Source organism: Thermobia domestica, chromosome 1 (genome assembly GCF_964235325.1).
Source record: "Thermobia domestica chromosome 1, izTheDome1.hap1.1, whole genome shotgun sequence".
In the NCBI taxonomy this organism is placed as follows: Eukaryota; Metazoa; Arthropoda; class Insecta; order Zygentoma; family Lepismatidae; genus Thermobia; species Thermobia domestica.
The window spans coordinates 119,507,106-119,534,756 of NC_137454.1; the positions used below are offsets into that span (position 1 = coordinate 119,507,106).

The 27,651-nt window shown below is 34.2% G+C and overlaps 1 protein-coding gene across 1 annotated transcript in view; it reads left to right on the forward strand.

The window, feature by feature from the left end:
* The window catches only part of LOC145688412 (uncharacterized), a 207,291-nt gene that overhangs the window by 102,475 nt on the left and 77,165 nt on the right, over window positions 1-27,651 (forward strand). Inside the window, exon 2 of the mRNA XM_081762619.1 lies at window positions 27,239-27,468. Within this exon, the coding sequence (XP_081618745.1) occupies window positions 27,239-27,468 (230 nt within the window). The remainder of the gene's footprint in view (window positions 1-27,238; window positions 27,469-27,651) is intronic.

Here is a 27,651-nt window from a genome sequence, read left to right on the forward strand (position 1 = left end):
AATTATACTGGAATTTAATTTTGACACTGAAAACACTGAAAATATACTGGAATTTTGATCCACATACTGGAAAAATTATGAAGCTGGTAATTTGTCAACAATACTTTTTTGTAATTGTTTTAATAGTCTTAGAAACAATTTTGTATTCATTCAGATTGTAAATTTTTCCAAAGCAAGAGCTGTATACATTTTGTAATTAGATATTTAAAGCAATGGATGGGGTGGAGGGCTGTGAGGGGAGTTGGGAGGTCCTTTAAAAAATGTTAAAAAATCATCTGTATTTCAAAAGAAAACCAAGGCTAACTAAATTTATTAAAAATAAAATATTCTTTTGATTGTAAAACAACTACAAACCTGAAATCATCAAAAGTGTGATTATTCCTAAAGAACTTAAAAAAAAACAACAACATTGTATTAGGCACTGGAATTTTGCTGATAGTTATACTTGAATATACTGGAATATGCTGGAATTTTGAAAATGAGACTCAATAGACACCCTGTACAACTTCTGATTCAAATTATTGATTTACATATAACGAAAACAATAACAGATAGCGATAGACGGTGTTTCGGAATCAGTTTAGTTGATTGCCTAAGATCAAAAATTATAATAGTTAGCGAGAAGCGACTTTCTGTAATCATTTAAGCATCCCAAAAGAAAATATGTTCCATGTATATTCTAATCTCTTTATTGAAGCCACAAGTGACACAAATCATCCACTTCTGGTTTTAACATTGATAGTTATAGAGTAAAACTTGGTAACAGCGATAAGCGGTTTTCTGTAATTGATTAAGCATACCAAGAATATATCTGTACTCTAATTTCTCTATTAAAAAAGAAAGTGGTAGATAGCGAGAAGCAGTTTTATGAAATCGATTTAGTGTTCTAAGATTAGGTACCGTCTTTTCTCTTAACCTTCCATTCAAATCGGCAGTGGCAGAAAATCAAACACTTCCAGTTTTAGCGTTGATCGTTATAGAGTGATAACGGTAACGGATAATGAGATGATTTCGACTAAGCGCCCCAAGAATATGTTTCGTCTCCACTGTAATTCCGCTATTAAAACCAGAAGTAGCAGAAATAAGGCACTACTGGTATTAACGTTGATCGTCTTAGAATAAAAACTGTAATAGATAACGAGAAGCAATTTTCTGTAATCAATTAAGCGTCTCAAAAGTGTATTTTATCTCTATTTTAATCTGTCTACTGAAACCGGAAGAGTCAGAAATCAACCACTTCCGATTTTAAATTTGATCAATATAGAGTAAAAACGGTAACAGATAACGACAAATGCTTTTGAGCAATTGATTGAGCATCCCAAACATATATTCCATCTTCACTCTAATACCTCTATGAAAACCGAAAATGACACAAAATCAGTTACTTCCTGTTTTATCGTTGATCGCTATAAAGTAGAAACGGTAATAAATGGAGAAATTTTTTTCTACAATTCATTAAGCGTCTCAACAATACGTTTCATTTCCATTCTTAAGTCTCTAACACCGGAAATGATAGAAATCTGCGACTTCCGGTTTCATTATGAATCTTCATAGAGCAAAAACGCTAAGAGCATTCGATTTAGCATTCTAAGAATAGATATCATCTTAACCCTCTATCTAATCTAGATGTGGTAAAAATCAACCACTCCCGGTTTTAAGGTTGATTGTCGTACAGTGAAAACGATAATAGGTATCGGAAACTAGTTTTCGGTAATCAGTTAAGCGTCCAAGGACATCTCCAATCTAATCTCTCTACTACAACCGAAAGTGGTATAAATCTACTACTACTTCCGATTTAAGTTATAACTGAAAATGTCTTACCATGCAAACCAAACTCCTTCACGTTGCGTACACGTGATACTGTTACTTGTTTTCTTGTTTTAATAAACTTCATAATAAATGGACTATACCAAAAGCATAATTTTCGATGAATTAACTTGAATACACTTTTTCAATAAGTTACAAACAATTACATGCTTTATGTCAATGCCATTGCAATTAAATCGCTGATCTAGTGGCTACAGCGCGCCTATGGTGTGCAAAGTCCTGGGTTCGAATCCCGATGGAACTGCTTACGTTCAAAGTTCAATGCATTACGATGCTTTAAATTCCACCTTAAACTGTGTGAGACTATATTCACACCCCATATAGCCTTTCATTAGTAAGTGAAATTTGTATATTATAGAAACGACCCAAGCTTACCCCTCTTAGAGGCAACTTTTTCGAAAACGCTGGAACACGTGTTCCCTTACTTTTATTTGAGAATTTATATACCAAATTTCAAATCTCCAGCTTAAGCGAATCCCCACATTCGGCACTTTGAGAATAAATAAAGGGAAATTTCAGTATTATTGAAATTGCCATTTTTTCCACTTTCGAGCAAAATTATCAGCAACGCTGAAATTAGGGGTTTCTTATATTTTTAACTAAAATACCGAATTTCACATCTCCAACTTTAGTGAATCCTTACATTTAACATTTTATAATTAAACAAAGCGAAATTTGAGATCTTTTTTATATATGTCTTCCTTTACTTCTTAGGAGCGTAATTTTCGAAAATCCTGAAACATTTCTAGTGAACATTCCCTTTTTTTCTAGTGAAGACTTCATATGCCGAGTTTCATTTTTCTAATATCAGAGAGATTCGTGAGATACACTATTCTTGGAGGGAAATTTTGAACTTCCTTTTCCGCCTTAGGATGGGTATTAGAAAAAATCGTTTCTTATCATTTGCTTTCATGACGAAAGGCGTATTCTACTCTTGTGCGTTAATACCTATACTAGTATGGCCTAGGCGATGATGAGTCACTTACTTCTACTATTTACTCTTTTATATAATACTACTAGTAAGTGGCCTCACGTCTTACTGTAGGGAATATTTTGCGTTCTTTCTTTTGCACCTTTCAAAGTAGAATTTGCTGTTCGCACAAAATTTGATTGTCTCATGTTGGTATCTAAGAAAAAAGCATATGGTCGCAATCCTGAGGTCCCGATCCACAAAATTTCCCTTGAGTACTCCAGGATGTGTATATTTTTGGCTTGGATAATTGCTTAGATATCTGGGAATGAAACACACGTACTTAAACGGGCCCCTCCCAAAGTTACACATATATCAGCACAGCTGCAAGCACTCCCTCCTTGTTTTCTTCCATTCTAGGTCATATATATATATATATATATATATATATATATATATATATATATATATATATATATATATATATATATATATATATATATATATATATATATATATATAGATAGATAGATAGATAGATAGATAGATAGATAGATAGATAGATAGATAGATATAGATATAAATATGGATATCTATAACCAATGCTAATTAATCACCACTTACAGCTAGAGATAGAAGGATAGAACAATAAGGGAAGTAAGAAAATGCAAGGGCTAATTGAATGGTGCGTTCTGCTTGCCGCACAGGGTGCGTACTATGGGGACATGGAGTCATCTGAAAATGTTAAGTAGGAAGATATGCCATCTGATACTTCATTGAAAAAGATAATCGGAAAACAAATAACTTTTGTGGAAAAAGTTATTCGTATGTAGGACCACTTACGAAGAACGGGGAGAAGATTTATACTTTGGTTTAGCATTCCGTTAACGATATCCTACAAAAGTTGTTCGTTTTTTCTTACTTTCCATTGATGTATCATATGTTACCCGTTTAAAATTTTCGGGTTACGTTTCAAGCCAGTGTGCCCTCTGATATTTTCCTATTTCAGTTTTCATTTCATCCTTTTTCCCCTAGCCATTTGTAATTTACAAACACTGCACGTTGCACCCTATACACATCAAAATGTATCACCATGATATCATGTTAATACACCTTATGCCGTATGAATTTCGACCTTTTCCGTAGTATTGGTTTAAAAAATGATACTTTGCAAGTTTTCATGTTACTTTATCTATACTTTTCATATAATGCAGCAATTAATTATACCATATTCACACCATAATTAAGTTAGAAATAAAGGCGACATATGAAAAAGCCTACTTGCTCATAGTACCTCTGTATGCTCTTCACATTATTTTAATATTTTGTTCTCATACCATAAAACAATAACGAAAGAAACCAAGTAAATTATCTACTTGTAGTTTATTTATTTTAGTACTTGATTCTTCATTAAAAATAAGATTTCACAATTTAATATAATATACACGAAATTATGTTTATTTCTGCGAAAATTTAAGTTCAAGGACTAACCACAAATTTTGCAAAGTTTTATTGCATGAAAAGAATCTACAAGCCTCTTCGAAACTACCTATTTGTTTTAAACGTGAGAAAATACGTTCTCACAACGAGTACTTTCAATACAAGCTCTTGTGTAATCATCCTTCTATTTTCCAGCATCTATAATAAACAGGTTTCGTAGTTGTTGGCATTGTTATCATATAGCACTCCTTTTAGAAGGTGCTTTCATCTCAAAGTTCCCTTTTCCCACGGACATAACGAAGATATATAAATTTATCCAAGACGATTATTTTTAACTTTATTTAATTGGTTCGAGTCTAGGTAATTGAGATTTTTAAAATATTGTAATTGGTTCTGAATAATTATATTAAATTATTTATAATTGTCTGATAATGTTTCTGACTGTATATTATTATTATTATTATTATTATTATTATTATTATTATTATTATTATTATTATTATTATTATTATTATTATTATTATTTGAAAATTAAAAAGTGCTATAAAATTCTGCACTTAAAACATTCAAGATAAAAATACGTATAGACTATTATCAGATGATTCTTATTTTGATTAATTCTTGATTGATATGTAATCTTTAAAAATAGAAAAGAAAGAAATAAGAAAAATTAAAATCATACAAATTGAAATGAAATGAAATCTAAGTTTTACGTCCCACGTTTATGCCAGGCGGGCTAAAAGAGACGGAGATGATGAGAAATGAATGAGATTGTAGAAAAAGAAAGTGAGAGGAAACGGGAGGACCCCGAGAAACCCCCCCACACGGTGTTTCTTCACCACAAAGTTTACTTGGCGCGAGCTGGAATCGAACCTAGGACCCCATGTACCAGAGATGAACGCTCTACCACTGAGTCACCGCGGAATCTGTTGAATTACTAAGAATTAACGTATTTTGTGTTATTATTCTCTCTTCTCTACCATTCTATTAAGTCTATTCTTTCCATTTTAACGCCTCCGAAAATGTGAAAGACGGTGATGATGATGACAACGAATGAAATGGTGGAATGAAAAAGAGGAAGAAACTTTAGAACTCCGAGAAAACCTACTCACATAATATTTGTCTACCACAAAACCCATTTAGCGCGAGCTGAGATCGAACCATGGACACCATACACAAGACATGAGCGTTCTATGACTTGAGCCACCGCGATCCAGTTGCCTTGATGTTTCATAACAGATAGAAACATTCCCAGAAATGATCGGAATAAATGTCGATTTGCCGTTTAGTGTTTCTTGTTAGTGTAAGAGAACTTTTTCTAACAATTTCCCATGTATTAAACACGTATTACACACCAACTATTGTTGAACAGATAAGTATTTTGCATTAAAACATAAAGCAAATTACGAAAAATTAAAATTTAAAATGCACTAAAAGTAATTCTTGTCATAATTATAAGTTGATAATTACAAAATAAAATAAAACAAGAAGAAGGTAATATGAAAATTTACATTATAACATTTCTTTCTTCTGACTTCTAAGTTAACACCAGAATGAAGTTTTAAAAGACGCCGAAGTAATTCTAATTCGTTTTTACTTTTGATATTAAATTATAAATTGTTCTGCTGGCGGGAAATATGATTCTTAATCTATCATATAATATATATATATATATATATATATATATATATATATATATATATATATATATATATATATATATATGTATCATGAACTAACTTAAAGTTTCAAATGTTGCATACGTCCAATTACAAAATATCACAAAATACTAATTTGTGTCTCTACCGGCCATTTTAAAATAATGTTTCTGTGTACTCCCTTGAAAATTTTACACTCAACAATCCATGTCGCTTGTTTAAATTGAAATTATTTTTAACCTTATTTGATTGTTTACCAGTTAATTAAGAACTCTTTTTTATATTGAAATTGGTTCTGTGCAATTAATGCGAGTATTTAAGTTATTTATTACAGAACGTTTCTGGTTGTATATGACTGTTTATTTATTTTTTTAAAAGTGCTATATCACTCTGTACTTAAAATATTCGAGGTAAAAAAGTATATTATTAACTATTGTCATTGGTGTTTCAGAATCGAGTTTTCATATGTATTTTATTTTGATTAATTCTTGCTTGAATTTTCTTTGTAGTTCTGAAAATAGAAAAAAATTCTATTTTATTTTTCAGAAATAAATTGAAGTGATATTTTTAATTGAATATCTCTTAGTTTTGGTCTGTAAATAGAGACTAAAATAAATGCAATAATCTCTTAGAGTGGATTTTTTTTTCAGTATTGTGGTAGTAAACTATGCTGGTGTTTAATGGGATATTTCTGAAGCTAGCGTTATTTTGAGATGAATATTGTTTCAAAAATCGTTCGAATCCTTTTTCTTTCTTATTTTAATGTCTTGCGATTATGCATCGAGACTAAAGGATATGGTGATAAGGAGATGAATGATTACAGTGGAATGATGGAAATGAGAGGAAACGGGAGAACCCCGAGGAAACCCATACACGCGATGCTTGAACATCACAAAACCTACTTGGCGGGAGTTGGGATCGAACCATGACTCCACACGCCAGAGAAAAGGAGTGCTCTACAACTGAGCCGCCACGGTCCCTAATCAATCTTCTAAAACACTTTTAAATCTAACCATGGAAAATATCATGTGATGCGCAAACTTCTGGATAGCTCTTTAGGTCATCCGAGAGAGCTTATGAAGATCTTCAAATTATATGCAGTATGACATCTTTTTTTCAAACTGTTTGGGCAGGATCTACTGTGTGGGAGCGAACCATAAGTGTTCCTCAAAGTTTGTTGTTACAGCCCTTCTAGATTAAATAATAATAATAATAATAATAATAATAATAATAATAATAATAATAATAATAATAATAATAATAATAATAATAATAATAATAATACAGAAAAAGTAAAATGCAAATGACGCATTCACACACTACAGTTGACAGTCTCAAACAGATACCAAGATAACAGAAAGCAAGATAACAATTCTAAATAACTTATTTACTGTAGATGTATTATTATAAAATATTCTTGATAGTCTTCAATTATTTTCTAAAAAGATTTGTAATTTCTTCTATTAAAATCTATAAAATTGAAGGTGTTTTCTTTAATACTGTTTTTAAAATGTGAGAATGCTAGTATATGGTTATATGCTCAAAACATTAGGAAAATAAAAAATTTAATTTCCAAAGGGACAACAGTAGGGTATTTTGTAGAACATTCTGATTAATAAGAATAGTTCTTACTTGAAAACAAAAATCAGAAACGCGGTTGTATTATTTATATCATTCAGTAGCATTGCTGAAATAAACGCAGCACAAAATTCAAAGGACAAACTCAATTTTCACATTGGCTAATTGCTTTATAAGTCACCACGATCCAGAAAATTTGGAAACTTGTTCAGAAAATTTTCATTTCTCTGCTTATCGTGTAAGACGAAAAAAAAAATGGTCGAAAATCGCTATCCAGTGGATCAATCACAAGTGTGTTTCAAGTGAAATGTTATACTACCATGATCAACGAATTTTGAAGAGCAAAACATTCATAGAGGGAAATGTCTGAGAAACCGTAAGTCTTACCCGCCACCAAATGAAAACTCAGTAGGGTATGAAAAAGGCGGATATTTACCTGATCTCTATGTTCACACATGCATGTAACTACTTGCTTTATAATGTATACAAATTTCTCCCTTGTTTACCTTAAGATGAATTCGCTGTTTAATTCACGTCCCTTGTTATTTTTTCTTTTACTTGCCGATTTCACTGTAACTGGTTAATTAATTTTGAAAAGATTATTGAAATTTCTACTATTCATTAGCGTTCTGTTCAAAAGAAATTGCACTATACATTCCACATAGAAGGAGCGCGGCGGCTCAGTGGTAGAGCGTTCACTTCCGGTGCTTGGGGTCCCTGGTTCGATCTCAGCTCGTGCCGTATGGACTTTGTGGTGGATAAACACCGTCCTCGTGGGTTTTCTCGGGGTTCTCCCGTTTCCTCTCACTTGCTTCATTCCACCATTTCATTCATCTCTCATCACCGTCTTCTTTAGCCTAACCGCGGGACGTAAAACCAAAGATTTCATTTCATTTCATTCCATTCCACATAGAGCTCCCTTGTAGCTATACTCTCTTTTGGCGAGAAAGATTTGGGTTCGATTCCTGGTGGGAGCTCGTATGGTTCGTATTTCACGTTAAGCTGTAGGTTTACATCTCACATAGCCGTAGTGCGCAAAAGGACGAACCTCAATCCAACCAACATTCTACATTGATTTAATTGTTTCTGTGTATCTCATTAAAAATTTTATATTCGGCAATTCATCTCACCTATATTAATTATTTTAACTTTGTTTAATAGTTTGGTTACCAATTTATAAAGAATTCATTTTTTTATTAAATTATTTATGATTGAGAACGTTTCTGATTACATATGACTATTTTTTTTAAGTACTACAAAATTCTATACTTAAAATATTCGAGATAAAAATGCACCGATTATTGTCAATGATGTTTCATAATCGAGGTTTTAGATGTTTCTAATTTTTATTAATTCTTGCTTGAATATTCTTTGTAGTTTTTTGAAATTAAAAATTACAATTTTCTGATAAAAATCCAATGTCATTATATATACTAATACAGGTCGGAATCAAAGAGATTTTAGTCAGCGGAAGAGATGTTATTGTGCTCTTTTCTCTGTAGGATAGGAGGACGAGATACTCGAGCATCATCCATTGGTAGGACGAGTCGTGTAGAATTGGGTAAACGACTCCAGCTGACACAGGATTATAATGTCACTTGTGTTTCCACTAAGAAGCAACTCGTAACACAAGGTCCGCTGAACTATGGTGCAATTTATTTATAGTTATATGATATACGTAGGACTATAAAATTTTGAAGAATTCGTCTTTTTTTTTTTTAATATTGAACGTATTTATATCTTTGTCTTCCAAATTATAGGGAAATGAAAGTCTGCAGAAGAAAAGTAATGATAATGGCGTTAAACTCGTGAACTTTACAACATCCAAAAATCTTATCATGAAGAGTACAAAATACCTACGTTGCGACGTTCATAAATATACTTGGATTTCACTAGATGGAAAACACATAAATTGATCACATTTTAGTAGATAGAAGTAGACAATCTAGCATAATGAATGTTCTGTCGTTTAGAGGAGCTACTGTGATACTGTTCACTACATCGTAACAGTGATAATACAAGAGAGATTATCATTGAATAAAGGAAATTTCCATTTGAAAATGGAGAGGTTTAATCTAAAAATAATTAGAGGAGAACTATGCGAAAGGGGAATACCAGATTGAAATGTTGAATAGATTCTGTGTTTTAGAATGTTCGAAGTGCATTAGTGTTGAGGCTACTTGTGTAGAAATTAGGGGCAGCATTAAAATTTCAGCAAAAGAAAGATTGGAGCACGCGGAAATACATAGAAACAAACCAGGGTTCGACCAGGAATGCACTAAACTAGCAGAGAAAAGAAAACAGGCAAAACTGCGTTGGCTACAAAATCCGAACAGTATAACTACACAAAATTTCTTTAACATCAGACGGGAAAGATCGAAAACTTTTAGAACAAAGATATGCGATTCTTTGAAAGCTAAAATTAAGGAACTTGAAGATAACAGTAAAAATAAAAACTTTTGGGACATGTGTAAGGACATCAACGAATTTAAGAAAGGTTAACAACCTTGCGCTTATATATTAAAGAAAGCGCCAGAACAATTTTTAGTAACACAGATAGCATCTTGAATAGATGAAAAGTGACGTTTTGCTGAACACGCAGCTGAAATCTTGTCTCTTGCGTATCCCTAGCGAATTCTGTCGAGCAATTTGAAGCTTAAGAGCCTGCCTTACTAAAAATAATACAAAATTCACCATTTTTCATTTGCTTGTTTTCCATAAGTGAAAGGAGATAATGAAATGAAACTTACCACAGTCATAGGTAATGTTATTCTACAAGAGAAAATATGAACCTGAAGAATGTTCAGTGTTGTCATCCATAGAAATTACAGTGTTGCCAGAAAAACAACGCCCCTAAAATCTAAGTTAAGGCAGCGAGTAGAGGAACGATCTCAACTGCATTTGATTACATATCATGTTGTTTTGGTTTCTTGTGAACTACTTTTTAAATAATAGTTGTATTTAGTTTGTAATAAACAAAATAATTTTAACATACAGTTATTAAAACTAAATAATAATGTTATTTAAAAAGTAGTTCACAAGAAACCAAAACAACATGATACGTAACCAAATGCAGTTGAGATCATTCCTCTAGTCGCTATCTTAACGATTTTAGATTTTAAGGGCGTTATTTTTTCTGGCAACACTGTAAATTCAATAGACAGAAACACTGGAAATCCTTCAGGTTCATATTTTTTGTTATAGAATAGCATTATCTATGATTGTGGTAAGTTGCATTTCATTATCTTCTTTTACTTATGAATAAACAAGCAAAAGATAAATGGTAAATTTTGTATTAATTTTAGTAAGTCAGGCTCTGAAAATATATAATGCAATAATCATGGCTGTTGTCCTGTATGGTTGCAAAATATGGTCGTTTACTCTGAGTGAAGAATGCAGACTGAAAGTATTTAAGAATAAAATCATGAGAAATATTCGAACCCAAGAGGAACGGGAATGGAGAATGGCGGAAACTACATGAGGAGGAACTGCATAATTTATACTGTCTACCAAACATGTTTAGGGTCATCAAGTCTGAGATTCTCAGGTAAGCATGTCATATAGCCAGAATGGAAGAAAGTAGGAGCGTTTTGAAAACTTTAACTGGAAATCCAATCGGAAAATGAACATTAGGAAGATAGGCGCAGATGGGAGGACAACATTAAAATGGATCTCATAGAAGTAGAAATACAAAGTAGAAACTGTATCCAGTTGGCTAAGGACAGAAATGAATGAAGAGCTTTTGTGAACACTGCAATGAACCTTCTTGTCCCACAGATTATAGAGTTGGTTAGTTAGTTAGTCTTCCAGAGAAGCAGATGATGCTAAGTTGTAGAACACTGATAATACTAATAAAGCTTAAAGTCATAAGACCATATCGTGTCGTGATAGGATTTTTCTCCTTATCACATTTTTATTTAATAACTTTGTGTCCAATTCAGCTATCAAGTCATGATAACATTAATTTGCTGGATTCACCGCCCCGGTCATGGTTCGGAGCCCACATTAATAGTAGGTATCGTCTTTCATAACTTTGGTATTGCATAAGAACGCAAAAACACAAAACTTTCAAAAAATTGAATTGTAGGTTTCATCTCATTCAACATCAATATCATGGAAAAGGTTGACTCTAGACAATGTGACATAAAGATACACTCTTGTTTACTATTGAGAATGATTTGTATTAGTTATAAACAAGTGCAGATCATCCTTATAGATAAGTTTGTATAGTACTGATAAAATATATAAAAAAATGATACTTTGGTTTTCTAATAGAAGTATTTAGCGTATATAGCGTACACCCACTATAAAAAAACTCACATTTTGTGTCATTTGCTCTGTCTATCTTTTCCTTGTAATTTTTAATCAATACGTGTATTTTTTTATATATAATTAAAGATAAGTTTATGTTCAAAGCATCACATTGTATTGGCTACTAAATACAATATAAATTACTCCTGAATAATGCCAGCTTTATGGTCGCACCGGCGAAAAATACCTACATACTATATAAGTTCCAAGAGGAAAATGACGTAGTCGATAGTAGAAGTGATTGGATCTCTGCTATTGAAATGAAATAAAATCTTGAAGGTTGACACAGACGTTTGATCTGGGTTACAAAACAAAATCCACTTTGAGTTAGTTGAGATGTTTGTGGAGGCCATAATTTCCTCACAGAAAGTTTTCAGATGTGAAAACTCCATATATAATTTAAAATTTGAGGAATGCCTTTATGATGAATTCTTACTTATAATAAATTGCTAAGTATTTAGCTTTAGGAAATACACATTGATTATAAATCAAACACAAAGAGTACTCAATTTTCAGCGTATACCCATGTACTCTGTAAATTTAAAGTGAGTATTCGGTATACTATAAAAATATTAACGAAGTGTACGCCATACATTCATGAATATCCTCCATTATATCATTGAGAGTAATGGAGAAATGTTTTGATCATAAGAAAATCCTAGGACCCCTTGCCCATGAAATCAGTTAACGAGAGTAGAATCCCCCTCCCACAATTCATCTCTAAGTGATCTTTCACGAAGTTAAGACTCGGGTAAATCGCTTTTCCATACATTAAAATGGTAAATTCATCTAATTTGTTCGAAACCGTTCGGGGGAAGTTTTCCTTAAGAGGCCTCATCCCGGCGAAATTAAAATACCGCTAACTTTACAGTAATTTTGTGATTTTTTCAAATTGATAAAAGATAATCGAAATGTGGAACAAGAGCGCCCTAGACAATATCATTTTACATGAGATATCTTTATCACGATTCACTTATCTGCTTTCGATTTCGAACCATTTTGAAAATCGGTATTTATTTTCGCGTTTCTAAACGGCTGAAAACGGGAAGCCACTAGGTGACTTGTGATAACGGTACCTCACGAAAAATAATATTATCTAGCGCGCTATTGTTCCACATTTCAATTATCTTTTATCTATTAGAAGATATCACATAATTACTGTACAATTAGCGGTATTTTAATTTCGCCGGGATGAAGCCTCTTAAGTCGCTCGAAAATTATTTTCCTCAAAGTGAAGCAGCGGTTGCCTATGAAATAACAGTTGAGGCGGTCTCGTCTCGGAAAGATGTCATGAAAGTGATGCATGCAAGTGTATTTGTATCTATTGCAGAAGCTCTGTTCGTCTCATATCTGGTGATGAAAATTCTGTATCGTCTTGTCTCGTTGGCAACCTTAAAGTTAAGATCCAGCTAAATAGCTTCCTTGTGCCTTGAGGGAGATGACGGATTCACCCCATTTCATGTAAGAACGTTACACAATCAAAAGAATATACGAAATGTATTATTTGATTTTCTCACTCATCTTACTTCACCTTTCGTTTGTTTTTATTGATTGTTTCCATGAATTTTTGCCTTCTTTTTTAGTTGTTATTAAAATAATAAACAACATTGAGTTGTATGAAGTGTCTCTAAAACGACAATGTTTTAAATAACACTTTCATAAGTTCGATTAATAACTATTTTTCATTTGTTAGGTCGTGTATAATTCACTTACATGTTGAGCACATTATTTTTAAGTGAATAATTCTCATTTCATCCTGCTGGCTATAAAGTATTTCACTTATTATTAAATTGGCGCGAACGATATGTTCGCTTTGATGAATGGTGGTAAGAAACTCATCTTAGCAGTACAAGTTAAGGATGGACTAGAGTCACATATCTAACATTACAAGTTGAGTACACGTACAACAAACAGGCTGGGGTGTCCAGACAACAGGAGCCAATGCGTTGTCTAACTGGGTCTATGAAAGTGCACCATGGAGATCACATAGCGCTTCAATGTCATAGAGAAAATTGCAAGAGAAAATGGTGAATTTTTAATATGGAGCTGAACCTAGTTTTCTTTCCTTAAACCGCCTTTGGCAGTCCCAGTTTCGATTCATGATGGGAACACTCTGTCGAAAGAGTGTGAAAGCTTTTTCAGACCAGTCATCCTGAGTGAGGTTTTCCTTATTCATATCGGGCAAATGCCGAGATGGTACCTAACATAATGATAAAGGATGCTTCCTTCCTTCCCCATTTCTTTCTTCCTCCCCAATTCCTCGGGCAATGTGATCACGGTGTCATCCCTCATTAGTGACCTACTAATACGGCCATAGATGCCGAAAGCCCAAAAATCTAAATCCTAAATCCTAATTTTTTTCTTTAACCCATTCTATTTATAGTACAAAAACACTTCAGTCTATGGGTAGCACTAGTTTCTCATAGTGCACACAACCTAGAAGATGTCACTGTCTGCGCTGCTTGCCTGACTGATGCCAATAGGTGTCTATAGTGTGCAGACAACTTTCAAATTAAAATTATTGTGACAAAAAGTTATTGTAACTTAATTTAAAAATAGAACAAGGGTTGTGACTATATTGCAATATCCCCTTATATTTACAAACAACATCGCCTGCTTCTCCATAAGGATAATCAAGCAGCCGATGGATGCCGTCCCCGAAGAAATACGAGGAGGATACGACGAGTCACAAACCCCTCGACAGGCTCCCCTCCAAAACTGGCTATAAAAAAGCACATCAATAGTCAGAAGACGTCAGTTCCAACTGATCATTTACTATCTTTCTCTACAAACTGCTCTGAGCGAGAGAGAGACACACCCTAACCATACTTCTGAGCTACTCTGAGGAAGAAGTTTCTATCCAATCTCCGCGCTGTACTGGGCAGAAAATATAGAGAAAGGATTATTATTAGAGACATTAATCATTTGTAACTCAGTGTACATCAACTTATATAGACTTTTATATTAAAAAAAGTGAAGAAAAATTAGATTTATGTGTATTTCCACAATAATATAATGTAACAATTTAATTGCAACTGTACTACTGTTTTAATTTAATTATTTGAAAATGGCTAGCGATTGTGGTGAATATGATGTACTTTGCAGTTTATTATTAGGACAGTTAAAGAATTAGAGCTTTCAATTAAACACGATTTTAAGCTATAATATACAGAGGCCGAATAATTGGGCGCAGCACTAACAATATTTTCTATAAAATATTACAATGGAGACATTGTAAATTAAACATGTGTATGGGATGATGACTCATTTGATCTAAAGACACACATCATTAAATTCAAATTTTGAAGATCTTGTGACTAAATCCTTATGAGATTTTGATCTTTCAAAAGTCAAGAAATATGACGTAATATGATATAAAAATTGATAAATTGTGTCGTAAGCTGTTTAATCTGCTAAATGATGCGTTCAGAGCACAAGGGATTCAACTCCAATTACCAAAATTTTGAGAGAAAGAGAAGTAAATTATGTAAATTCCTTTTAAATACATGGAGGGACCGCGGTGGCTCAGCGGTAGAGCGTTCGCCTCTGGTGCATGGGGCCCTTGGTTCGATCCCAACTCGCGCCAAGTGAACTTTGTGGTGGACAAACACCGTGTGCGTGGGTTTCCTCGGGGTTCTCCTGTTTCTTCCCACTTTCTTTATTTCATTCATTTCTCATCATAACCGTCTCCTTTAGCCTACCCGGCATACCGTAGGACGTAAAACTTTCATTTCATTAAGATTTCACTTCATTTTTTAAAATACAGTACATGGAAAAGGGACAATATATATATATTTTTAAAAACAATGTAAGAGTTCTCTACAATATTTAGACACGAATCTTTTAAACTCTGAAAGGAGCTTCAAGTAGAAATCTTAAATATGAAATATGTTTGAATTGACGACACCCTAAATATAAAGAAGTTAAACTTCTGTCCAAAAAGGTGGTAGTGGCTCTTAACGATGTAGAGTACCTTCACCATCTTTGCTTCCTAACTGGAAGTTTAAGATACAATTTTACTGATTTCTTCTTCACGTTCCAACTTTATTTTTCAAAATGAATTTCCATTATGCTCGTACATAAATTTAATGATGCTGAACTAAACTGAAATATTTTACTTTTTTACAAATAAGAAAAAAAAAATCAGTCCATCACGTACGTGTGCTTGTTTCTAACCTTGATAGATGGCAGAACATGATGGATGAACATTCAGAACCACGTTGAAAACTTATACATTGTGCTACAGAAGCCACCTTTTTTGGCTGCCGCTCGCAATCAACGTGACGGCGACAACAATTATGGCACTGAATTCTGCTGCCATTGCTATGACGGCCGTATCATCGAAATGCGAAAAGGTTATATTCATGCTATGACGGCCGTATCATCGAAATGCGAAAAGGTTATATTCAGCTAAGTTTAAGTTTCACGATGTACAGGGCATTTAAATACACTTTAAGAAGAATTCAGTAGAATCAAACCTTAAAATTCCAAAGAAATTTATTTCAAATAGAACAGGGAAAAAAGTCCTGCATATAAATCGATGACTTAAAAAAAAAAAAAAAAAAAAAAATGGCGCTTGGTATTCAACACCGTTAATAGACGTATCAATAGCATTCTTTCTTTCGTTTTCTTGAAGTGCTTATTACCTTGTGTTGTGCAAATGCTCTTATTGATTAGGGTGATACTTTTACGTATTGTACTTCTGCTCGCTTGGTTTCATTCAGATCAATAATGCCATATTGGGGTCAGGGGGCATAAAGATAAATATGCAAACCTACCTGCAAAAATAATTCTCGGGACCCCTAAAAATACAACAAAAAATTACAGGAATTGAGTGAGTTACAATTACTTATGGCATATTGGAGTAAACAAGAATGCAAGTTTATGCACTGTTTGTCATTATTAATCAATGTATATTTTCTATGTAAATTATTTAATTATTTAACGGATAAATTATTATAGTTTTTCTAATACCAACATTCTTACCGGAGAATTTGGAATACCGTAAAAGCTAATTAGATTAATAAAGATATGTTTAAATGAATCTGAAAGTAAAGTCCGGGTAGGAAAATTTTGTCCTTGAGCTTTCAAATCGAGAATTGCCCGAATCGGACCCAAGAGGACCTGGAATGGGGAATGGCTGGAAACTTCATAACGAGGTACTACATAATTTATACAGTTTACTAATCATTGTTTGGGTCATCAAAGCAAGAAGGTTCAAGTAGGCAGGTCATGTAGCCAGAATGGAAGAAAGTAGGAACGCTTTCAAAGTCTTAACTGGAAGACTAATCGAAAAACGACCATTAGAAAGACCTAGGCGAAGATGGGAGGACAATATTAAGATGAATCTCGAAGAAATAGTAATACAAAGTAGAGACTGGATCCAGTTGGCCAAGGATAAAAGTCAATTGAGATCTTTTGTGATCACGGCATTGAACCTTCGGGTTCCATAGGATATAGAGTTAGTTAACTAATATCAATATAGAGAAGATTGTTGTGAAAATCCCAGCGTCATTATTTTACTTCACAAATTATTTCCTAAAGTAGATTAAAAATTATTTGCACGAATACCAATGAACGAATGATTAATCCTAAATTTTTTTTAAATCCTAAATTCATCAAAGTGTATCAGATGATCATATTGATACATAAATCTTAATTTGATACATTTTGTATGCTATAGACCCCTACATATTGCATGCAATTTCATCGAGCGTGATCAGAATGCTGAGAAAATATAATTTTTGCAGCTGGAGTAAAAGGTTACATATGGACTTTATAACCCTACTTAAACATAGGAAAAGTAGGCTAAGATATTCTGAACGTAAGAACCATGTGCATAACATGTGACTTCGTCTTTCTTCTGAATAATTTTCTGTTGTTTTGTATGTGTGTGTGTTTTCAGTTTCAAAACTAACGACCTTCGTTAGATTCTCCCGTGATTCCGTGAAGCCGCCGCGTAACGGTCACATGGCCTTGCCCCCGTCCTTGGAATATGGCGGGCAGCGAGCTATATGAGTATTCCGAAAGCCATTAAAATCCGAAGCGTGGAATGGAAATAGGGATTCCCTCAGTTTACGTTGCCATGGTTCACAGATTATATACTTTTGCTCGCGGAGATTATATTTACGTATTATTGAACACGCTTTATGAGGCCTTAAAACAATATATATATGTGTGTATGATGACTTTTATAACGCTTGTAGTGGGCGTATTATTACAGTGGCGGATTGTGACACTTCATTGAGGAAGACATAATTAACATGTAGATTAGTACCGTTATTTTTTTTCTTGAATAAATTAGCCTTTTAGATATTTCATTCAATAACAAACGTCTTGCTTTTCAAAATAAATCTAGAAATACTACGGTACAAATCCGTTTTAAATAATATTACAACACAGAGAGAAAATTATTGTATCCGCATACGCATCGATTTGATTAAATACAATAAGGCAAGTTGGTCAGATACATTAAATATAATAGCAGTTTCGGACTCCAGCACCTTTGTAAATAACTTGATAACCTATCGATGTTGTTTCAGAGATTATTTTAATAATAACATGTAGTTAGTCGCATTTCGTTGAACACCGGAAAGCCTGAATGAAATATTCTAAAATTCATCCTTCGTAATGAGAAAAGCATTTCAAGCTGAATAGTTATAGAGTGGAATTAACTCCTTACGTCCCAGTGACATCCACGTTGATGTAATAAAATACTCCGTTGCAAAATACCAGTGACATCCATGGGGATGCCATAAAATACTCCGTTGCAAAATACCAGTGACATCCATGGGGATGTCATAAAATACTCCGTTGCAAAATACCAGTGACATCCATGGGGATGTCATAAAATACTCCGTTGCAAAATACCAGTGACATCCATGGGGATGTCATGAAAACATATCCGTTATTAAGGGTCGTATTAATCCTGGAGATGATGAAATTTTCCAGTAGATACAAAGCACGTGTTCCATATCTCTTCTTAGTTGACAGCACCTTACTGGCAGAAAAGAAAAATATTTTCTCAGTAGATGACAGGCCTAAGGGATTATTTAATTACGATACACATATGTTTGTTTTGACTACAAAAATAGGCAACTTTGAGATCGTATTTCAAGATTGGTAAAAAGAAGAAAGAAAAAACTTTGTCTTTGATCTCTGGTCAGTGTTGCCAACCTCAAGCAGTATAAAATCTTTTCGAAACACTAAAATTTCCCCTTTTCAGTCCAAATGTTCCACAATGCATATATATATATATATATATATATATATATATATATATATATATATATATATATATATATATATATATAATGTGAATGGTGGTGCTAATGGTAATACCCGAGCGGTCTCCGGCGTTAGACTTTGGATCATGAGGCGTAATTCATTAGGGTCTGAGATCCTCTGAAGAGTGTGGTCGGATTTTTTAACTGTACTCAATGTTTCTGTGTTTGTGTCTCTGTCGTTAAGACTTTGGTAAGAGAAAAAAAAGTATAATAAGCAAAGCATGGTGATTAAGGAGATACAGTAGCTGACAAATGATCTGTTAATCAGTTAACTTAATAAAAAAGTGATAGAGCTCTCACTTCTGGAGCAAGGATTCCTGTTCGATTCCAGCTATGTGAGTTCCTAGTGAACAACATCGTGTCCGTGAATTTTCTCGCAGCTCTCCTCTTTCCTTCTACACCCTTATTCTACGAATTACTTCATGATAATTCACTATCAGCAATCATCCGTCTCCGTTGAACATTTACGGCATATATAGGGCATATACGTAGGCCATTAAATAATAGATTTAATTTCGTTTCATCTTTTCGAAGTAGTCTTCCATAAACAGCTTTTTCCTACCATTTGCAACACTCTTTTTCATTTGACCTTACTTATCTATTTTAATTTCAACATTGTGCTGTAGCACCACAGTTTCAAGCATTCTTTTTTCCGTTTTTCTTCTTCTAGAGTTTATGAGACCATACCTCTTATTCATAAGTATATTTTTTCTATATGCTCGCTTCGTATATATTTCCACCAGCCTTTTCTTCGATTTTCCAGTTAGAACTACTTGATTTTCTTTAAACATTCTTTGCCCAAGCAGTTCTGTATTCCACATCTTGAGTGCATCCATCATCCTTGTTATTTTACTTCCTAAGTAAACAATATTCCTACAGTTATTTTACAGGTCTGCTCAGGCCGGTAACCAGACCCAAAATGTAGGGGGTCCGGCTGAAGTTAGGAGGGGCCTGATCCAACCATATTATAGTTCATTTGAAAGCCTACCGTGAAAACTTTAGGAGGCCAGCAAAACTTTAGGGGGGCCGGCCCCCTTAGACCCCCTGGATTCGGGCCTGGGTCTATTATTTTAATCTTCATTTTTCTTGTTTTTGTCTTGCGTATTTCATTACTTTTGTTCATCTTCATATTGGGTAATATTGTTACTTTTAGTCAGGGGTAAAAGTGAAGGAGGACGTGGATAGACCTCATTCCCCCACTTCCAAAAATATTTATGGCGTGCCTCCACTCCCTAAAAAAATATAATAGGTAAAGATAAGCACGTGGGACGACGTAAGGTCATGCGTTCCTCTACTTTTTCAGATCCACTTTTATCCCTGCTTTTAGTGAATCTTCTGTTTTCTTCTACTGTCCCCATTTCACCAATGTTTCTATCACCATTTACTTTTTTTTTTTTTTTTTAACTGATAAGCTATAGCCGCAGAACGTTAAAATTTCGAACCTGCAAGTTGTGATCTTCACGGTGTTGTCCTTTTGTGACATACCAGGGATAACAAAGCAGGTTTACAGGGAAACTTAAGTAGTCTCGTTCACGACTTGCGAACAGACGACGCTGTCTTGGCGACATTAAAAATCGAACTGTTACTATGAAGATGTCCGTAAAGTTACTGTGTATTATGAGTGGATACGTCTATGTAAGAAATGTAAACAACATTACATGTATCCTAAGAAAGATATTCGCTACATTAAAGTGCAAAAGTTTATACTGACATGTTTGTAGATCCTTTTGTAACATATTTTACATAAATAATGTTAAAGTGGAGTTACTTCCAGTGCACAGAAACTTTTGGGACACTTTAGGGTAAAACTGCGCCTAGTTGGAGCTTTCCTCCCCAAAATAGATTTCTGGCAATATTATTGACAGACAATCACGACATGGAAACGGGAATTAGTCCCAGAAACGAGTCCTATTAGCGACAGGAACTGTTATCTGTCCTATGAGCGACCAATTGATTTATATTGAGATGATGGAAGATGATATGATTCCCTCTCGTAAAGTATGTTTGCCTCTGGCGTTATTAGCGCCCGAACAACCTTGGTATGAAATATGTACGTGCCAGTGATACTATTCGTCAAATATATTTTCCTCTACTGTGGGTGCAAATAAAACTTATTTTAATTTTGAGTTATATTTGACATAAAACATATCAAATAACTTAACGAGACAACAGGGATATTTCCATGAAAAGTATATATGCGTATGCAATTATTGAAAATCCAGTTGTAATATCCCCTTTCTTCAAAAGCTGTTTTCTGTACTTAATTTGATTCAAATCTACTTACTCACTAAGCACAGTAATATATTTTATTTTGAAAAACTTAAACGTATAACAGTTTCGGCATGAATAAAATGAAAAAAAAAAAAAAAAAAAAAAACAACGTCAATGACAAAAGACAGGTTTTGAGATCCCTTACATCTGATTGGCTATTCTCAACCAATCCCACCAATTACAATGCAGTTCACTCTAAACAATGCAAAAGGTAAACAAACTCTTTAAACTACCTTCTTCCCTATTGCAAGCTACTAAAACGTAAACTAATTGCTTAATTTGCCTTCCTCCCTTGTTTTGACTTTGTCGTGTAGCAATCTGAAATAGTACCTTATAACTAGACGAACTGTTAATAGCCCAGTAAATAAAGGACCAAAAAGGGTGTCGAGCTGAAATAATTTAGAAAAAGCTGAAAATTTCAGGATTTGTTTTTCATGTGATCTTAAATGAAATATCAAAAGTCCCCTAAAATCCCGTGTGCGCTTCATCCTCAAAATGGCGGCCAAAGATGGCGGCCGTCCGGAATGCGCATGTCTCCCGATTTTAGCTTGTAACTCTGAGACTATTTAAGATATTCCAATTCTGTAAAAGCACTTTTGTTCTAGAAGCTCTAATCTATAACTTTTCTTAATACTTCTTTCTCGTAAAGTTTGACACAAAGCCACCATTTTCCATTAACGTATAAAGTGATACATTTTGAAAGTCCTGCTCTTGGATTGGATGTAGAAAATCTCCAAAACCGTTAGGAATTCGCAGACAATGTTCGGAATAGTTTAGATTGAACATTTAATTAGCTTTGTTTTAAAAAAAGAATCACCTAAATCGGAATACAATTAGTCGAGAAATTCGATGTTTTAAATTAAATGTAGTTGGATAAAAATTAATCGCTATTAGTCCAGCACCTAAAGTTTCTTAATTCATAGTTGTACTGGATTTATGGCATTCATGCCTTGGATTCCAAACTGAAATTTCAAAACTGTCATAAAACCTATGTGAATTTCATACCAAAATGGCGACCAAAGAGGACACTGGTCCGATATCCCCCCCGCCCCCAAAAATGGATTATTATATTTTAATTCTGTAAAAAGCACTTTTATTATGAAAAATAAAAGCCCTATTCTGTAAATTTTGTTAAGAGTAATCTAATTTTAAGTACATTGAAAACAGTGGCGGATAGTTGTTATGCAACCGGTGGTGCACACGGAATAACTAAGTTGGTTGTATATTCATAAGGATACCAAATGGTCAATTTGCATTGAGTCTACTTGTAGACACACAACCCAACTTACAGTTATGTAGTGTGCCTCACTGATTACATACCAACGAGCCACCATTGTTGAAAATTAAGTATCCGTTTTTACATCTTATTTGAACTCCCTTGTAAAGTAGATTCTTCATTGTAAATAGTCAAAAAGGGAGTAAAAAAGTTTTTAAAATATGTATTACACCTACCTTCTTTAATACATGAAAATTTCGTGGTCTTCAGAGTCTTCAGGAATTAACATATTTGAACAAATATTTCCCCGACAATTGAAAGAGAGTTTGGAACAAGTCAGTCCTGCCTTTCTAGATTCACATTTGCTGTCACAGTGTTTCTGTGTTCTTATCTTACATGGGCAAGATACAAGGTTCAGCAGATTGTCAGGATCAGCTTTCAATTTTATTGCACTGGAAGCAATTTACCTTCTATTAATTGCCACTAGAAACAATTTACTTTCTATTAATTGCCACCCCCATTTTGTTGGGTTCAAATAATTCCCCAATCATTGGTGTACTTGAAGGTAAACACATACACTGTGTTGAGAGGCAGCAGCACTTGTAAGAGGGAAATTTGCCAAATTGAGTTTTGAGGATAGTTTTCTAGTCATTATCCTGTTGTAGGCTTATATCGAAGTTCGTCTAAAGAAATTTGATTGTGTTCTCCATACAACCGCGTAACCAATTTTTCTCCTGTTTTAATGACTGTTTGGGGATCTAAATTGGGTTGGTGGAAGACTGTGACCGCTTTAGATAGTTCTTGCTACTTCTAAAGAATTTTGATGGCAGCCTTTGTTGAAAAAAGATGATGATGTGTTACACCCTGTGATAGCATGAAGACACCCTGTGAAAGATGTTCTTCAGTGACTCTAGTTTCCTTTGGATGTTGCCAATGTGGAAGCATTTCTATTCAATTTTGTTTGTTTTCGGCCTCACAAAGTACACTGTAGTGTCTGGAATTGTTCGAGTAATTAAGATGGCCGTCAGAGTCAGTTCCTACTACTACAGCAACAAAAGTGTTTTATTTACTTAGATTAATAGCTGCGCTGACAATCAGAGCATCTGCATCTCTTTTAACTTCGTACACTGTAATGCTTGAAGAGTTAACGTGGGTTTTGAAGAAGTCAATCAAACGTCTTTTATTTTCAGAGTTCAGTAAAAAGGGTGCTTGCTCAAGTTTTCTGATGTCTTGATCATCTGTCTCCTGACCGAAAGGTCTAGTTTCTACATGCTGTTCAGACACTGACGATCATTTTTCACAGAAACTTTCTAAGGTTTCACTCACTTCCATTGTAATTGGAAAAGATAAGACCGAGCCAGCCAATATCCCGCCCATAGCTCAATCCTCCGGAAGCTTTCATTGCCCTTATCAAACTCTGTTCAATTACCATATCTGTTGCACTTCCACTCCAAAAGCAATCCTTCGTTCGCACATCAAAGTATCTTTCAAGTTCTGCTGGTTTCAGTTTATTTCCCAATTCTTCCATCTGTTGCAGATAAAACTGTGTAGATTTCGCATAGTTCAAATATCCTGCTGCTTAAAAGTTTGGAATCATGCATTTCACCGTATAAATATGAAAGTCCCAGTCTCCAGGACACTCCGCTCGAATATAAAGTATTATTAATCTTACTTGTTCCAAACTTTGAAGCCACAGTTCAGCTTTGACTCGGCTAGATAGGTCATAAGTATTTTAATGCCTGGATTATCCTTTAAGTCGTTTACGGTTTTTGTACCTATGGTCAACTCATAGATACTGAAACATATATTACTCTCTTCAAGGTCTCTAACTAAACTGCAAATCTGTTGATGGTGCTACATAAGTCAAAAAGTGCTTAGTGATCTCAGTGCTCTTGCATATGTAGTTCCATTTAACATGTGTACCACAGTATTTTGCGCATACAACAAGCCCCAAAGTTCTAATTAAAGTACCAGATAATATGTCCAACGACACCTAAGTATGACATTAGAAGGTGAAATCCCCCCTGTCTGACAACTAATTTAGCTAAATCACTATCTTGTTGAGCAGATGTTTTATTTCCATTGCCTTCCAATGCAGAAGCTGTTCAAAAGTAACGATACAAGAATCCCATCCCGCCTTCTTTCTTTCGTCACAAGTAAATAGAAAGGAAGTGTAAATTGTACAGAAATTTTATGATTTCCAGTTGAGGAAAGGAACTGCAGTTATGCTGCTCATTTCAAACTGCCGGTGGTCATAGTGATAGTGAGCATGAAACCATTCCACCCTGGCTTAGGTGAATCTTTTATGAGATGCATGAGAAGTAAACTTCATCTGTGAAAATTAGCATATCGAAGATTTTGTACTATCATATTTTCTACCGGTATCAAACTCTGTTTCAATATTTAAAAATTCATTGTTTGTTGGTTTGTTATAAAATTTAATATCCCTTCTAGCAAGAGCGGATACCATAACTGCTGAAGGCAGTACAGCACGTTCTATACGTAAATCTTGTCTATTTATTTTAGGTGTGCATATTTTAATCCCACCCATACTGTGGAAAGTACCGTGACCATCTAATGTTCTCGCTGCATTATCATAAACAAACTGAATCAAATTTTGAGAATGATCGCTTTGGATTGAAATAATAGAACACATTCTAGAATGTTCATATCTTCTTACTTCAGCGTAGCTGGCTGATATTCCAAAACTACCTACCGTATGCAAGTATATCTATGTATATATTGACGAAATCCATAGTATCGCAAACAGTAAACTCCAATTGCTAGATGGATTGGTGATATAAACGTACGAGGCCGACACATTGAAATAATTGAATGGCAGATCATGATATGCATCCGAGATAACATATTTGAATCACCTTTCTTACTTCTAGTTATATTTTCAACAAAAAATTTTACTAATTGTGGATCCTCGGGAGCAACTTTTTTCCAATGAAGGAATTGTTTCTTTCTAGGCAGACGTGGTACGAATGCATTGTTGATGCTTCTATTTTTAGACATGATCTGCTTTTCTTTTCTTGTTTGCTTCATTCTTTGAGATAAGAAGGCAGGGGTTTGCTGTTTACTTTCATACCACTATGAACCACATTAGCTTAAAATTTATGTATGTTTAGAATATAATAATATATAGACTACCAGCTGTTACGCTACTAAAAAAAAAAAAAGATTTAAAGGAACACAATATGGACAATTGGCTGACAACAAAGCAGCTCTGTCCACCTATATTTTTAAAAAAAGTCGAATTTCTCGACTAATTGTATTCAGATTTGGATGATTCTTTTTTTAAAACAAAGCTAATTAAATGTTCAATCTAAACTATTTTGAGCATTGTTTGCGAATTCCTAACGGTTTTGGAGATTTTCTACATCCAATCCAAGAGCAGGACTTTCAAAATGTATCACTTTATACGTTAATGGAAAATGGTGGCTTTGTGTCAAACTTTACGAGAAAGAAGTATTAAGAAAAGTTATAGATTAGAGCTTCTAGAACAAAAGTGCTTTTACAGAATTGGAATATCTTAAATAGTCTCAGAGTTACAAGCTAAAATCGGGAGACATGCGCATTCCGGACGGCCGCCATCTTTGGCCGCCATTTTGAGGATGAAGCGCACACGGGATTTTAGGGGACTTTTGATAGTTCATTTAAGATCACATGAAAAACAAATCCTGAAATTTTCAGCTTTTTCTAAATTATTTCAGCTCGCGGTCCTTTATTTACTGGGCTATAAGTCCTGCGAGAGATTTGTAACTTGTGTAATAATTTCTTCGAATACGCCGTGTTTTTAGATTTCTTTGCTGCCCTCAAGTGGTGAACACCCTCTTTCCATGGGCGCCCGATGGGAAGCAGTGGTTTGTCCCCCTGGCTCACAAAAATGTATACGTAATATAGCAAACCCCATATATTAAATACCAGACATACCAGACGTGATACAGCAAACATGGAGATGCCCTTCCTTAGAAAATTTTCTTCGTGCGCCTCTACCTCTTTCTGATTTCTTTCTTATGCCTTAAACGTATTCAATCTAAACTTATGCTCCGTAAAATTTTAACATGAAATTTTTAATTATATTAGAATCATAGACAAAGGCGGAGCTACTCTAAGTATTTAGTTAGTTTTCCCCTTGATATAGTCAGTGTATTCATATAAATTAATTCAAAAATATAATATTAGGAAAAACGTATAAAAGATTGTTAATGTAATGAGAGCGTTCTCACGTATTAAATTTAGGTAGAGCGAAATTTTTCATAGTACATGTTCTTAGGTTCTAAATCACATTAGCATGAAACAAGTTAAAGAAGAGAGAAGATTATCTTCTTCCATTATCTTAGTATGAACGAATCGGTGACTCCTAGGGCAGTTAACAGATCGAATCGGTCGCTCATAGGACAGTTAACAGTTCCTGTCGCTAATAGGACTGTCGCAAGTGGGAAGACACCGGAAACGGTAGGTTAAATCGAACATGCTGTTTTCGAATCTGAAAATTGTTCGTCAATAGCTCTTATCATTCTCCTGACAAAGACTTTTCAGACACAATACCGAACAAAAAAAGTCACTAGAAAAAGGTTTGTTTCATCCTCCTCAAATTTAACTTTTAAGATATGTCGATTGCTTTTAGTACACCTAATCTTTCAAATGCCATAATAGGCCTAAGACAAAAATGTATATCTCTGCAACAATTTACAAGGCTAAACTGTTTTCTATGTTTTTTTTTTCTTTTCAGGCTACTGACGTCATGCCTACTTTTGGGCGTGGCGCAATCAAGTTCAAACCCTCGTCCCGCAGCACGCACTCAACATCTTCATCCGCCTGTTGAAATCGACCCAATACCAGCGGGACCAAAAGTGAAAATGCCACACTTATCACCGACCGAAATTAATTCTTTCATTGCGCAGGCGCAAACAGCAGTAAATGAAAGGTTTGATAAACTTGAACCTGCAATCTACAAAAAGGGTAAGTACTTACTAGGCCATTAAATTCTAATTTTAAGGATCAAGTTGCGTAGTTTAATTTTTACCGAAAAGAAGTATTTAGTCCAGTTGTAAGGTTGATTTATCTCAAAAGTTCATTGAGACTTATAGGTAGATAAAACTCCAGTGAACTTTTGTAGGGGTACTTCGTAATGATATTTGAAGT